General features: G+C 49.2%; 6 protein-coding genes across 6 annotated transcripts in view; 4 read left to right on the top strand and 2 right to left on the bottom strand.

Annotated features, from left to right (window-relative positions):
• LACBIDRAFT_331134 (uncharacterized protein) overlaps positions 1-902 on the bottom strand; it is a gene marked incomplete at both ends in the record, with an annotated part of 1,774 nt that extends 872 nt beyond the window's left edge. Inside the window, one exon of the mRNA XM_001885415.1 lies at positions 167-902. Within this exon, the coding sequence (XP_001885450.1) occupies positions 167-902 (736 nt within the window). The remainder of the gene's footprint in view (positions 1-166) is intronic.
• A 163-nt stretch (positions 903-1,065) lies between these two features.
• LACBIDRAFT_306701 (uncharacterized protein) lies at positions 1,066-2,388 on the top strand. The gene is made up of 6 exons (XM_001885492.1): positions 1,066-1,151; positions 1,174-1,330; positions 1,384-1,519; positions 1,575-1,653; positions 1,845-1,898; positions 1,993-2,388. The coding sequence occupies exons 5-6, from the start codon at positions 1,870-1,872 to the stop codon at positions 2,150-2,152; spliced, it is 189 nt and encodes a 62-aa protein (XP_001885527.1). The 5' UTR covers positions 1,066-1,151; positions 1,174-1,330; positions 1,384-1,519; positions 1,575-1,653; positions 1,845-1,869; the 3' UTR covers positions 2,153-2,388.
• A 93-nt stretch (positions 2,389-2,481) lies between these two features.
• LACBIDRAFT_306700 (uncharacterized protein) lies at positions 2,482-3,020 on the top strand (the record flags this gene model as incomplete). The annotated part of the gene is made up of 2 exons (XM_001885491.1): positions 2,482-2,650; positions 2,704-3,020. 2 exons carry the CDS (start codon positions 2,482-2,484, stop codon positions 3,018-3,020), a joined length of 486 nt encoding a protein of 161 aa, XP_001885526.1.
• A 129-nt stretch (positions 3,021-3,149) lies between these two features.
• LACBIDRAFT_306699 (uncharacterized protein) lies at positions 3,150-4,121 on the top strand (the record flags this gene model as incomplete). The annotated part of the gene is made up of 3 exons (XM_001885490.1): positions 3,150-3,287; positions 3,335-3,448; positions 3,510-4,121. 3 exons carry the CDS (start codon positions 3,150-3,152, stop codon positions 4,119-4,121), a joined length of 864 nt encoding a protein of 287 aa, XP_001885525.1.
• A 3,149-nt stretch (positions 4,122-7,270) lies between these two features.
• LACBIDRAFT_306697 (uncharacterized protein) lies at positions 7,271-8,388 on the top strand (the record flags this gene model as incomplete). The annotated part of the gene is made up of 3 exons (XM_001885489.1): positions 7,271-7,451; positions 7,498-7,649; positions 7,699-8,388. 3 exons carry the CDS (start codon positions 7,271-7,273, stop codon positions 8,386-8,388), a joined length of 1,023 nt encoding a protein of 340 aa, XP_001885524.1.
• A 55-nt stretch (positions 8,389-8,443) lies between these two features.
• Positions 8,444-9,325, bottom strand: LACBIDRAFT_306696 (uncharacterized protein; the record flags this gene model as incomplete). Its single annotated transcript, XM_001885414.1, has 3 exons — positions 8,444-8,923; positions 8,973-9,020; positions 9,068-9,325. 3 exons carry the CDS (start codon positions 9,323-9,325, stop codon positions 8,444-8,446), a joined length of 786 nt encoding a protein of 261 aa, XP_001885449.1.
• Positions 9,326-13,263: the final 3,938 nt, after the last annotated feature.

The raw sequence follows: 13,263 nt of genomic DNA, 5'->3' as shown, positions 1-13,263 counted from the left end.
GAAGGGGGATGGGAGTACATGGAAATGGGGAGGGACAGGGAAGAGGGGCAGGAAAAGGAAGGGAGGGACAGGGAAGGGGGAGGGACAATGCACTCGTCGTCGTCGTGTGATTTCGTGGTGGCTGTTAGCGAGATGGGATAGGATGAAGGAGAGTCAGGGGACTCACCTTTGTGTGAACGACGAACGACGACGTTGTCGTCGTCGTTCGTCGTTTGGTTGCCACATCGCTGACAGCAACGTGGCACCTTGGTTTCCCATCGGCGGGGGCACGTCGTCGTGCATTGACGTGGGTGTCCGTTGGCGTGGTCATCGTCCATTGACGTGGTGGTGGTGCGTTGACGTGGTCGTCCGCTGGCGTGGTCGTCGTCCGTTGAGGTGGTGGTGCGTTGACGTGGTCGTCCGCTGGCGTGGTCGTGGTCCATTGACGTGGTCGTGGTCCATTGACGTGGTCGTGGTCCATTGACGTGGGCGTCCGTTGGCATTTGACGTGGGCGTCCGTTGACGTCGTGGGGCGTGTCGTGGTTCGTGGGCATGGTCATGGTCGTCGTGGTCGTCCCTCGTGGTCCGTTTTCGTCCCCTCGACCTCGCCGGGGCTCGTCTGCTTGCTGACGTGGCGTTGCCGCGTTGTTGATGTGGTCGTTGTTGGCGGTCGACGACGTTTGTGGGCGGTGGTGGCCACAGCTGACCGTGGTGACGTGGCGTGGGTGGGTAGCGGGCACGCGTTTACGAGGAGCGGGGACGTTGGTGGTGGTGGGAGGAGAGGTTAGTGGTGGTGGGAGAGAAGAGGGTTGTATTTGGATGAGCGTGAAAGCCGTTGTCAAACAAACAATTGTTTGGCAATGGGCTTGTGCCAAACAAACCGGATTCCGGTTGCATTCCATTTTTGCCAATCCGGGGACCATTCCGGTCACAATTCCGGAATGCCGAAATTCCGCTGGAATGGTAAAGCACCGGAATGGAGAAAATAGCAGGCCCCTCTGCTAAATTTCACTCCTCCGGAATCCACCGGAATCCACAGGAATGACCGGAATCCTGCAGGAATTAGGGGGGCACTGATAAGACCTCCCTTACAAGCTCAAAGGACCCCGTCATCCTGCCCGACACACTGCTGTCGAGCCACGGTTTCAAGGACGCCGGTACTCCCGATCAGCTGGCCAACTTCACGAACACCATCCGCTACTCCTCCAACAACGACTTGTATCTACAAACTACCCTGTACAGCTTACGCAACCAGAACCGCATGACCATTAGTAGATCCCTTGTGTTGGTGTATTTCAGCAGCTTGATGCACTTCACATGAACATCAAGTTCGGTGGACGTTGGGGGAGAGGTGAGTACGACATTACTTCTATCGTTAAATACCACATGTTGACCTTGTTGCAGCCATTCCCCGACGTTTCGTTGCCACAAAACATTCGGTTTCCGTTTCGGGCAAAAGCAGGTAAAGATGAACTGCGAGCGACACCTAACCCTCATGCACTACTCGAAGCCAACGCCGCTCAAGCATGTAGACCACAGGGTACACACAATACCCTCACACCACATCCAGCCATTGATCATTATATTTGTTCTAGTCCCACCACAACTTCGAAGAAATACTTGGACGTTACCCTTACCTCCGTGAAATACAGACGCAAATCTCAATTCGGAGGTGGGTAACATTTATCAACAGCTCCTTTTGTTGTAGCCCTGACCTCCCCTTGTTCCAATCAGGTTAGACTACACACACATTTGTGAACAGAAGTCACCCCGACCGAATCCAAGCTGAGGATTCATGAGTTGTCTGGAAAAACTACGGCATATCCCATCCAGCCCACTTGCTCCCCTCAAATTGACCTCTCGAAAGCCTAGACCATCTCCGTGACGCTCATGCACACCACCGTCTTTGCCCTGACATGGCTTTTTCGCCTCCCTTCAGATTTTGCAACCTATCACGTATGAGCAGCCTCAAGGAGTATATCATCACCAGGATCCTGACACCACGATACGCAGCTCGAATGCATACACTCATCGTCATCTTCTCCTCCCCCCTCACTGCATACGAAGGCATTGTAAATTCGAAGAGTCGATGTTGATCCTCAGATCGAAGATCCGCTGTCGCAAGGGACATGTTGAATGCTCGAAGGACCGGAAGACTAACGGGTGGAGATGATTGTGTTGTATTCGCGCACGTTTGAGCCGGTGTTGGGTGGTCAACGTGGTTTTGGGGGGATTTGCGGAGAGGGAGGTCGCAGGCGCAGGGGAGGATGAGGAGCTGATGTTGACTAGGAGATGTAGGAGTGAGTGGGCTAAACGTTGAACGTTGAACTTTGAATGCCAGGAGGCTGAGCTGTCGTGGGTCATATATTTGGTTGTGTCGTCGATCGAGGGAGGATTGAGCGGCTGGGGCGTGTGCGTGATGCTTTCTCCAGTCCGGGGATGGAGGGAATCTTCTGGGAGTGGAGAATATGGGTGGACAAAGAGACCTGGTGACCCGGTTGCATGGGGGAAGGACGTTTGAGTGTGAATGTGGGTGGAGGTGTGGGGAAGGTGATACGTCGATTTGAGGTAGATCTCCATGCTACTAGCGCTGTGGCGAGTTGGTGCACTGAAGTAGTCGCAATGTTGCGCATACAACGGGAGAAGAGCAGCAACGCCAGGCCGAAATACGGTTGACAAAGTGTTGTCACATTACCCTCTTCCCGCTTTTTCACTCAGCACCAGACCATCAATCACCAAGAGCAGAGCCCGGCCCCCAACTCCTCCGTCTCCCAGATCAGGTCCTAGATGAGATTGCATCAGAGATCGATTTCCACGAGGACCTTACCAACTTCGGTTTGGCCTTATATGCTTGCGCCAACATTGTCATACCCCGTCATACCCAATATCGAATCATCCGTGTCCGCAATGCCAGCTTCCAACTATGGGCGCACCTCGCAAGACGAGCCGACATCGCTCGCAATATCCGTGAGGTCCATATGTGCGAACAACACAACTACATGGCGCCTGGTCGTCTGCCCACCACTCTTGTCGATCCTTAGCTGGATCTGTCCCAGTCTTCAGAGGCGGATCGTGTGCGGAATGTTTGCGAGGCATTGAGCCATATGAACGACTTACAGGTGTTCAGTTGGTGTTGGAATACGACGGGCCTGCAGCAGCGGAGCAAACCAATGCTTGATCCTGCCCATGAGGATGCAATTCTCGATATCGTTCGTCATAAGCCGACACTCAAGCACCTTGGGCTTTCGGGGCGCTTCGCCAATCACGTTCAAAGTTCCAACGTCGACCGCACCAGCATGTCATACCCGGTAAGTTTGTCCTTGTTCTGTGATGATGTGACTGACAACGCACATAGCTATGGAATATATCTAACCTGACAGCCTTATGCCTACTTGGGGATGCTTGGGTAAAGCCGGGAAACGCTGCACACGTTAGCCACATGTTCAAGCTATCGCTGCCAGGGCTTGAGGTGCGTTCAACATGACAACCTTGTTTTCCCTATCTAATCTTTTCTCTTCTCTGCCTCTTAGTACCTGGAAATCCCTCTAGAATTCCATAACCTCGCGAAATGCAAGTTCCCCCGCCTCAAGAAGCTGAAACTGTCGCTCCAGTCTGGCGGTACGTCTTCGATTGATGAGTCACGTGCACAGTTCCTGGAGAACCATCCAACCATCGAGGAATTGACTTGGTTCCCGATTGGCATTCCCAACCTCGCTCCTGGAAGCTTGCCCATCTTGAAGCGCTTGAGGACGAGCCTACAGGTAGTCATCACGCTTGATCAGCTTTCACAAGATCAAGTTATACAAGTCGAGAAACTGGATAATCAGGCTTCACCAGAATGCATGACGTTTTCAATGCCAACGCAAGCGCCAGATCCCCCCGTCCTCCACCCATTGGAATGTCTCGATGTGCGTTCCGTCGACGCTCAGACCTTGGCAAGCTTCAAGACCTTTGATCGGATGAGTCTTCGTAGACTCAGATTACACATGTTGGGAGATCTGCAATCGATCCATCAGCTCGCAGAGTTCTTCCCCAACATCACTTGGCTTTCCTTACCCGCCGTCCACCTCCCCAAAGACACTATCCATCCAGCTAATGTGAAACTCATACATAACCCCCAAATCATCGTCATCCATCCATGAATCTAACAACAACAACAGGAAGAATAGTTCTCCATTCTATCCCTCTTCCCCAACCTCGAAGTCTTCCGCGGTCGAGGACTATGGACCACCGTCGATTCAAAGAAGGAAAAGATGCACACGGCTATTATGCAACTTGTCCAACTTCGCCCAAAGCTGCGTGAGCTCGACCATTGTGATTTCTATGAGTAGCGCTTTGCGTGGAGGAGAATTGCCATTATTAGGGAGGGAGAGTTTGGCGAGAGGGTAACAGGGCAGTTAGTAGGAATCACCCACCAACACTGAGAGGCCCGACAATACAAACAGGCCATAGTTGATGGTGCCTGCTGATGGGCCAATGAGGGCCAATAACCCTGTGTTGATGAATTGGCCGATGTGATCCCACTATCAAGGTAAAGAAGGGTCGGCCAGCTACATAGATTTAGCATACACCGATCAGTAGGAAGCTGCCCCGGGAAGTCAAGTCCCTGTATTTGTATATCGGCTGATAGCTAAGCTATGCAAGGTCGGCTGACAGTTTTGAACATTGTATTTGTATATCGGCTGATGGAAGATAAGCTATGCAAGGTCGGCTGACAGTTGTGAACGTTGCTGGGTTGGTGATCGGCCGAGGGCCTTCACTTCTGATTAGCAGCTAGGCTATGCAAGGTCGGCAGACATTTTGAATTCGCCTGGGTTGGTGGTCAGCCGAGGGCCCTCAACTCTGGTTACCAGGGTCAGCTGGCGAGACCCACATGGTAGTCATGGTTCATGGATATCACCGAGTCGGCCGGACATGAGAATTTATGAACATCTCATCAGCCGATGCATCACCGAGGCTGGCATTTTCAAGCCGAATTGTTTTCAGCTTGGCCTTTAATTTAGCAGCCAAGCAGAGGCAGACCAGGCAGAACTTGCAGTTCAAATTTTCATGATCCGAGACAACATCGGTCAAACCAGCATTGATTAGTAAATTTTAACAAGAGTTGCGATAGGTGTAACTGACTTGTGGGATTTGAACCCAGGGCATACATACACGATGTACCCTCCCAGCGTAACCACGAAGCCAAGCCAACGTTGGAAGATGATCGCTGCCAGTATCTTTTACCTGCCTGCAATTTGAACCCGGGCGTCCAAGCTCGGCACTTTGTAAGTCACCCGTTCTCGGCATAAGACAACTAAGACAACTACCCGTTCTTGGGACTTTGGATGTTACAAGCCTTGGATTAGTAAATTTTAGCCAGCGTTACAAAAAGGCTGTCTTCGCTCTATGTGACTTCTGGGATTTGAACCCAGGGCATACATACCTCCCAGCTCAACCACTAAGCCAAGTCAGCACTGCAAGAGGAAGTTGGTCAGTATCTTTTAGCTGACGACCATGTCACTCTAATATAGTAGTAAGTAAAAAACTGTTTAGGATGAACAGCATGACTTGTTAGGGATTTGAACCCAGGGCATACATAGATACAATGCGTACACCTCCCACCTTGACCACTGAGCCAAGTCAATGATCCACCTGGCCTGAAAGCTTGGCACTTTGTAACTTACCCAGCATAAGACAACTAACCTGGGTCTGCAAGCTCGGTAAGAATTGATTAGTAAATTTTAGCCAGAGTTACAAAAACGAAAGAGTTGCGATCGTTGCAAGTGACCTCTGGGATTTGAACCCAGGCATACATACACTCTGTACACCTCCAGCTTAACCACTAAGCCAAGCCAACAGTGGAAGACAATGTTGGTTGGTATCTTTTAACTGCTGACCATGTCATTCTAATAGCAGCAAGTAAAAAATTTGTTTAGGATTTAAACCAGCATACATAGGTCGGTCAGTATCTTTTACCTGCAGTAAGTAAAAAACTTTTCAAAACGCGAATCTATGACTTGTTCAGGATTTGAACCCAGGGCATACATACATATACTACGTACACCTCCCAGCTTAACTACTAGGCCAAGCCAACATTGAAGACAATGTCGGTCAGTATCTTTTACCTGCCGACCATGTCACTCTAATAGCAGCAGTTAAAAGGACAAATTCTGTGCAGTGACTTGTTCGGGGGGTGAACCCGGTGTATAAGACAACCTGGTGCCTGGCCAAGTCCAGCAAAAAAATGTAACTTAGCTGACGACCATGTCGAATACTTGTTCGGGTGCGATTGAACCCGGTCCTATAAACTCAGCACTGACTTGTTCGGCATTTAAACTACAGTTCAAGCTGGGCCCGGACATGAGACCAATTGGAGTACGAAATCAAGAATTCACCCCTTATCCCAGATTTACCAACAATCTTTGGAAGCCAGCATGGTCTAATGGTAGTTGGCTTCCGGGTTCAATCCCCAGCTTCCGGGTTCAATCCCCGGCCATGCTTATGTTTATGACTCTTTCAACTCTTTTTAGCAATTTGGCCTCGAGGCCTGTGCCGCCATCATTTATGCTTCTGATATAGGGTTGCATCGAGGGTTGTAATTTAACCTGAAAACATCTGTGTTTCCCCCTTTAAAAACCCTCTTGCATTTCAAGGACCCATCTTCACCCCCCTCATCTGCGACATGAATAACTTCACCCCCATGACAATCTGGAGTCTGTTGGGTATCCCTCCACCCAACCCCTACCCCATAGGTTCTGTACATCTCCATTGGTTGTAACCAGCTGATGATTCGTCAGAAAGGAACCCGAGTCTGGTATAATATGTGTAGCGGTGGCCTCATGTTTGCAACCGTAGACTCCACCGGCAGGTTGCCAGACGTGAGCAATCCCCTTTGTACTTCCTTTTTCCCACTAACATGGTGATTAGGGGACGATACTCTTGACCATCATCGATGACGACGGCGAGAGGGTTACCTTACCGTACGTCCTTTTTACTCTATCCAAACCCCCATTTCACCTATTATGAAAGGGCATGTGGCGTAACACGGGTCTCTTAATACGTCATACCATTACCACCTGTATCTTTTTACTTAAAAAAAAATTCATGTCGAGTCTTGTTTGAAAGCCCGGATGAGCAGAACTGATCTGAAAGGCTGGGTGCAACCAGACAGGAAAGACCACAATCCTATCCTAATGGCAGTTATGACCCTGACATGTTGACAGACGTCCCTGTTCTATGTAATAAATAAATCCATGCCCGAGCCTCATGTTTTGCCAGTTAAAAGTGTCAAAAATCCTTTTTTTTGTTCATGACTGCCCCCGATTTCTTTCAATATACAAGGGATCTAGCTCGATACTTCAGAGGCCGGTTGCGGTCTTTACATAGCCCAAGCGTTCCTCGTCCTGCTCCACCACCATGGTTGGAGCCGGAGGCCCAAGCATCTGTTGAAAGGGTAATTAACATGCTTGAAGAAGCATTCAAATCTTCATGTATGTCTCACTTCTAGCCGGCCGATCTTCACTAAGTTTTGGACAGATACGACTACTTGGGACGTCCGGGACTATGCTGCGGACTTGTCAGACAGCCGGGTCCGATATCCCCTACCTCGATCAACCGTGCCATATAACCGACCGGCAGGGTCACATTTACTTTGGTACTTTCCTGAAATGTTCTCAGAACAGCTTCGGGTAATTACTTTCACTTCATTACACCCTTAGACTTTCCTCACTTTACTAGACATTTATTTGGGATCACACAGGTTCTTTGAGCCCCAAAAAGAGAAGTAATGGGACTTGGCGGGATCACCACCCCGAGAATGAAGGGGTCACTGGGATTGTAAATTTATCACCCAGCTGGTTTTCTCAAGGACATGAAGGTCCCGAGGATCCACTGCGCGCGTCAGCCGATATTCAGGAACCTGCCAATTCAACCTACCTCCAGAATGTCCTATTGGCCAATGCAATTGTTGGTGCAATCTATGCTGTCATACAACCCGATCTTTTTGAGTCCGGTTTAGCCACCTTCGAGAAGCTTGCCAATCATGCCGAGGCATTGGACGATCCTATCAATATTGCTCTTCGTGTTTGGGCCACTCCCTTCACCAGTCTTTCAGTCATCCTGAACCGAGAGACGATCGATCACCGAGATCTAAAGGGGTATAGGGAGTCTTTTGACTTGTTGCTCACCATCGGAAACTACACAGGAGGCCGGTGTCACTTAGCCGGGCTCGGGTTTAGCCTTGTTTATGACCCTGGGACGGTTGTTGCCTTGGCCAGCAATGTTTTACAACATGGTGTTTGTCCTGTGCTGGGTGACCGGGCCTGTTTAGCTCACTTTTGGCACAAAAAGGTTGGGGAAAGGCTTGGGGTGAAGAGGCCTCAGTGGTTGACCATGGCAGACTTGATATATAATTTGTCTGGTAACTAATAGATAATGAATTACAAATCCGACCCAAACTTGCTCGGCCTCAGCACCAATATGTTCAAGGAGACGGGGGGCTTGACGAACCCGATCCCGGGCTTTCTCCACCTGGGTTTCTATGTGCTAAAAACCGGTTCTTGTGATACCTCATTAGGTCAATAAGAGCAGACTGCTGTACAATTTCCTCCCAAACCGAAATCTCATTGGTGACCCACTCTTCCTCGGCCTCAGCATGCTTGATACGTTCAAGGAGACGATCCCAAGCATTCTCCAACTGGGTCTTGATGTGCTGAACTTCGGCCGGTGTCAGCGTGGAGGTGTCAGTGTCCGGGTACTTGATTGGCAAACCACCCTTTGCCATCCATCTGAACCAATTGTATGACCTTTTCAGAAGTTGGTCGACGCCCCCTGGTGGAAAGGTGATGCGAGTATTCCACCACCCAAACTCGTATGCAGGCCGGATACGGTCATCCATGAAGGCTTCCTGAGGGTGCAGTGGGTTACCCTGGAGACAGGACTTTAAAAAGGGAGGGACGATAAACTGGCAGGAAGGTGAGCTCAAAGAGAAAAAATCTGGGGCAAAGTTTTACTTTATGCCCATAGGCGCATGCCATGCCGAGAGTCGCTATAATGAAACCCTAACCAAAGGAATGAGTTTAGCCGGGCGCGGCAAAATAAAGCTCACCTGTTCGGCCGACATGTACTCCAACCAACAATTCTTGAACTTGGGGTCAATGGGGTTTTCGAGCTTCGATGTCAAAATGGCTCTGAATCGAGAGGACCAGTAGCAGAGTACCTCCTGGAACTCTTGCTCGTCCTTCCAGAGGAGATTAGCCACTACAGAAGAATCTCTGGTAAAAGCTGGAGGCCATATCTTCAGCACCTCGTCAACCCATTGCTCTGCTCGGCGGGGGTCAAATGACAGGTGTTCTTTTGCATACATGGTGGACAATGAGAAAGAATAGTTTGATTCAACTAGGATTAGGTAATGCAATGGCCTCGCACATGACCCCAGCATTTATAAATTCTTTGGTGGCCTGGAAGGCCAGTTCTTTCCACATACTGATTTGCCCCTCAGCAAAGCATACATGTCCCGGCTTGTCTGGCACCAAGTCCCTCAGCCCAGCCCACTCCCTTGCTTTGTTGATGAAATAGAGGCGGGTCCAGTTCATTTCGTTTGGGATCAAGGTATGCTCTTCTGACCACCGGTCATATCGAGCTTTTGCTCTGAGCCAATTCACCTGATATACTTTGATTTGTCTGGTTTCAATTCATGTAGAGTAATAAAAGTGACTGGATCTGACCTTGTTCCATGTATGTTGATTATGAGCCCATCGAGCTTGGTTGTATGCCCGGAGAGCACTTTTCATATCGCGATCCGATCCTTGTACAGCATCGTAAGCCCGAGTTACACGTTTTTTCGATTTCTCGGCTCGAATTCTCTTCCGATAAAGGAATGACTTGTAACCGATGGCTTCCCGTAAACGCTTCAGAGCGTTATTTGCCTGGGCCACTCTCAATTCTATCTCTATGCACCGGGCTTCTCCCAGTGATGTAGGGAGGAGGGCTGCTTGAAATGAGGATGGTAAGAGGATTTGTTGATGTTCGGCCGATCCATATCCCTGATCAGGCAAACTGGGTATGCTCGGTGCTGGGGTTTCCTCTTCATCACAATCGCTCCAGTCATCGTCATCCACAATATCCTCCGAGAGCAGTGGATCATGAATAGTTCCTTCATTAATTTCCAAGTTGGGAAAATGGCCTTGACCGGCCTCGGAAAACTCTTCAAGTCACTTGGACAGCTTCTCTCAACATTTCATTATCTCCAGCTTCTGATCGGCACTTGGACGACTGCCTTGAGCCTTCACAAAGGCGGCCAATTCGGCTCTGGATTGTTCAATGTTTGAATCTAGCAATATTTGACTTTACTCACTGGGCTTCCTGAATTTTGATACCGGTGTTTACCCATCCAGTTAACCCCGGCTTGACCTTGCCTGCCTGTTCTTTAGTCATAAGTTTTAGCCGAATGCCCTTTTCGGTCTCGGCTGATTGAATGATTTTACAGCTGGCCTTTGTGATGGAAAACTTGGTCCTTACCTTCCTTGACCTTGACATAATAGATGTCCATGGTGGAAAGGTCCTTTGCCCGGTTCAAATTTGCCGTTTTGATCTGTTGCTCCCATTCTTGAATCTGTTCCTTACTTGCTGAGGCACTTAATTCTTCAAGAGCCTGGAAGCTCTCAGAGAGCCCGAGTTTTGCTCGCTTCCACTTCTTGCAAAGGCTACTCACTTGACATTTATTAGCTTAGAAGCAATGTAAAAGCAGTTGAAAATAGATACCCATATTGATCATTTTTTTCCAGTTATTATCCAGCATGTGAGCATCCAACACCTCCGATCTATGGGCCAAAGTCATTGTCCGGGTGGTGCGACAGACCTCGTTGAGAACAGCCCACAAAGTCTCCAATATCTCTCCATCTGTTTGACTGGCCCCGGGGATGAATGTTGGGGCAAATCGTGGAAAGCATATTTCTTGATGGCCATGGACATGGAATAAGCCGATCCCGGCTACCAATAACAAGTCTGGTCTGATCCAGAGGTGTTTCGCACCACGTTTTATCCGAGCCATCAAATTCACCATATACTGGCAGTTGATGTCATAGACAAAAATAACCCTTTTTTCTTCACCGGTCATGGTATTCTTCAGAGCCTGGCACAAGGCATAGTCCATGTTCATTTGCCTGTTCGGTAAAACAACGATTCAACCTCAGGATAACTTCCATACCTTTCTCCCTTTTGAAAATCTACCACCGAACCCGGACAAAAGGTGCCATGTCGAAGGCAAGCAATGGCTCCAATTCCAGTAGCGTCAAAACCTCGGTGAAATACATTCTTGTTGTTGATAGCATTGTGCTCATGACATGTCCTCGGCTGAAAGATTCAGACACCGGCCGAGTCGCTCGAAGGATAAAAACTTACATCATTATCTTCAATCGCATCCCGAAGGTGGCTCAAATAAGGTCCTCTTTGCGTCATGAAACTATCCCCATTTTTAAGCCAAACATCGTCTTTGGGCCGTGCCTGTTTTTGGTGGGCTGCTGTGAAATTGCCATCGGCTACAAATCCTCTGGTATACTTCCAGTTAGTAGGATCATTGGGGTTTTTGTTCCAGTCATCAGGAAGGTTGACTCCCGGTTGTGGGCAGGTAGGGCAAAAAAAACCCATCTCCCCCGGCGTCGGAGCCTTACCTTTGTGTCCAAATCCAAAAGTAGCCAGTTCGGTAAGATTATGGTATTGTCTACCAACCCTTATTAACTCATGATACCGGTTCTGTCAAACGTTTTGAGATGGGAGTATACCTCGGTACTTGAACAACATACCGGAATGGAATTAGGAAATGCAAAGTTGGTGATCCTTCTCAATTTGGAGTAGTAGTGGGTGGCTGATGTTTTACATTCCAGGTTTTCCAGCAGGTAGTCATCGAGGAGTTGGAAGGTAAATACGGTCTGGCAAGACTTGTAGGTGGATGGGTACAACCCAACCCGGAACAACTGTATGTCCTCGGCTGCTGCACCAGAACATCCACAGAAGACAATAGGTAGGTGATGCACACCGGAAGTATGGACGACGGTCATGACCCAGCCACCATTGTAAATACGGTCCGTTGGTTTTGGATCGGCCGAAGTGCTGGTAAGGTCTTCCATGTCAAACCATTCCTCTTCGTCAATGTCAAGGTCAGCACTCAAGTTGCTGCTTCCATTCGGGCACCGATCACCTTCGTGACCAAGTCGAATAACCAAACCCACTTTCCACAGCCAGCTCGGCTCATAAAAGGTGCCGGTCCAATGTTCAATCTGGTGGAAAGGGTCCCTGCAGTGGGATGTTTGTGGGAACCTGTTCGGAGGACCACGTAGATTTATGGGGTTCGAGCGACAACGACAAGGTAGAACTGGTGAGCTTCTGTGGTGAAGGTTACCACTATGGTGTGAAGACCTCTGTCAAAGATCTAATCTGAGTCTTATGAGTCAGTCTTACTACGCGAGTAGCTACTGATGCTCTGGTAAGCCACGAGCGTAGACGTACTCTTCTTCCTCGGAATGCCGCAAGAAGATGTAGTAAGATCTTACTGCGGAAGACGGAATGAAATAAAAGAATCAGCTACTGGAGAGTCACGAGCTCTCCTCTGAATGTCACTATGCTACTCACCTTCTTACAATATCCCTGTTACGCGTGTGATCGAGTCGTGAGGACGATACTCGAGAACTACAAGCAGTAGCAAGAATGATGGATAAAAAGATGAGATACTACATGCGTGACTGGAAGAATTGTAAGCAAGTGTGACTACCGTGACTAAGTGACCACGAGGGCAGAGCTCTGCTAGTTAGCGTAGAATCGGAAATAATAGTACGAAGGGATGAAGAAGTGTTCTGTAATCACATCCGTTACAGAGCCCCCCTATTTCCGATTTGACGTGGCCTGTATTCCTCCGGCAACTCGATTCCTGAAAGACGCCGCTTGTTCCAATCCACCGGGAAACCGTCAATGATTTTGGCATGAAGACGAGCCAGCATGCTAGGCACCACTTGGTTGAGACGCTCCTTGGAACCTCTATGACTGCGGTTCAGCCGACGAAAGTACTCGTTCCACATGCCGGGAGTCCGGAACTTTGCTGATCCTTGCAGTATGTCCTTGGTGATATCATTAAACATAGAGTCCATGCGAGTGTCCCACTCCCCTGTCCAGAAGAAGCAGCCCTCGTCCAAGATGTCCCTCGAGGGGTACAAGGAACGATCCCGGTCGCTATCATTGCGAATGCATCCAAAGAGCACGTCGAGCTCCTGAGGTGTCATTTCGTCCGTGTACAGAAACATTGGATGCTCG

This window comes from Laccaria bicolor, genomic scaffold, assembly GCF_000143565.1.
Source record: "Laccaria bicolor S238N-H82 LACBIscaffold_31 genomic scaffold, whole genome shotgun sequence".
In the NCBI taxonomy this organism is placed as follows: Eukaryota; Fungi; Basidiomycota; class Agaricomycetes; order Agaricales; family Hydnangiaceae; genus Laccaria; species Laccaria bicolor.
Note: the sequence above shows the minus strand (reverse complement) of the source record. Positions and strands in the feature narration are given on the sequence as shown.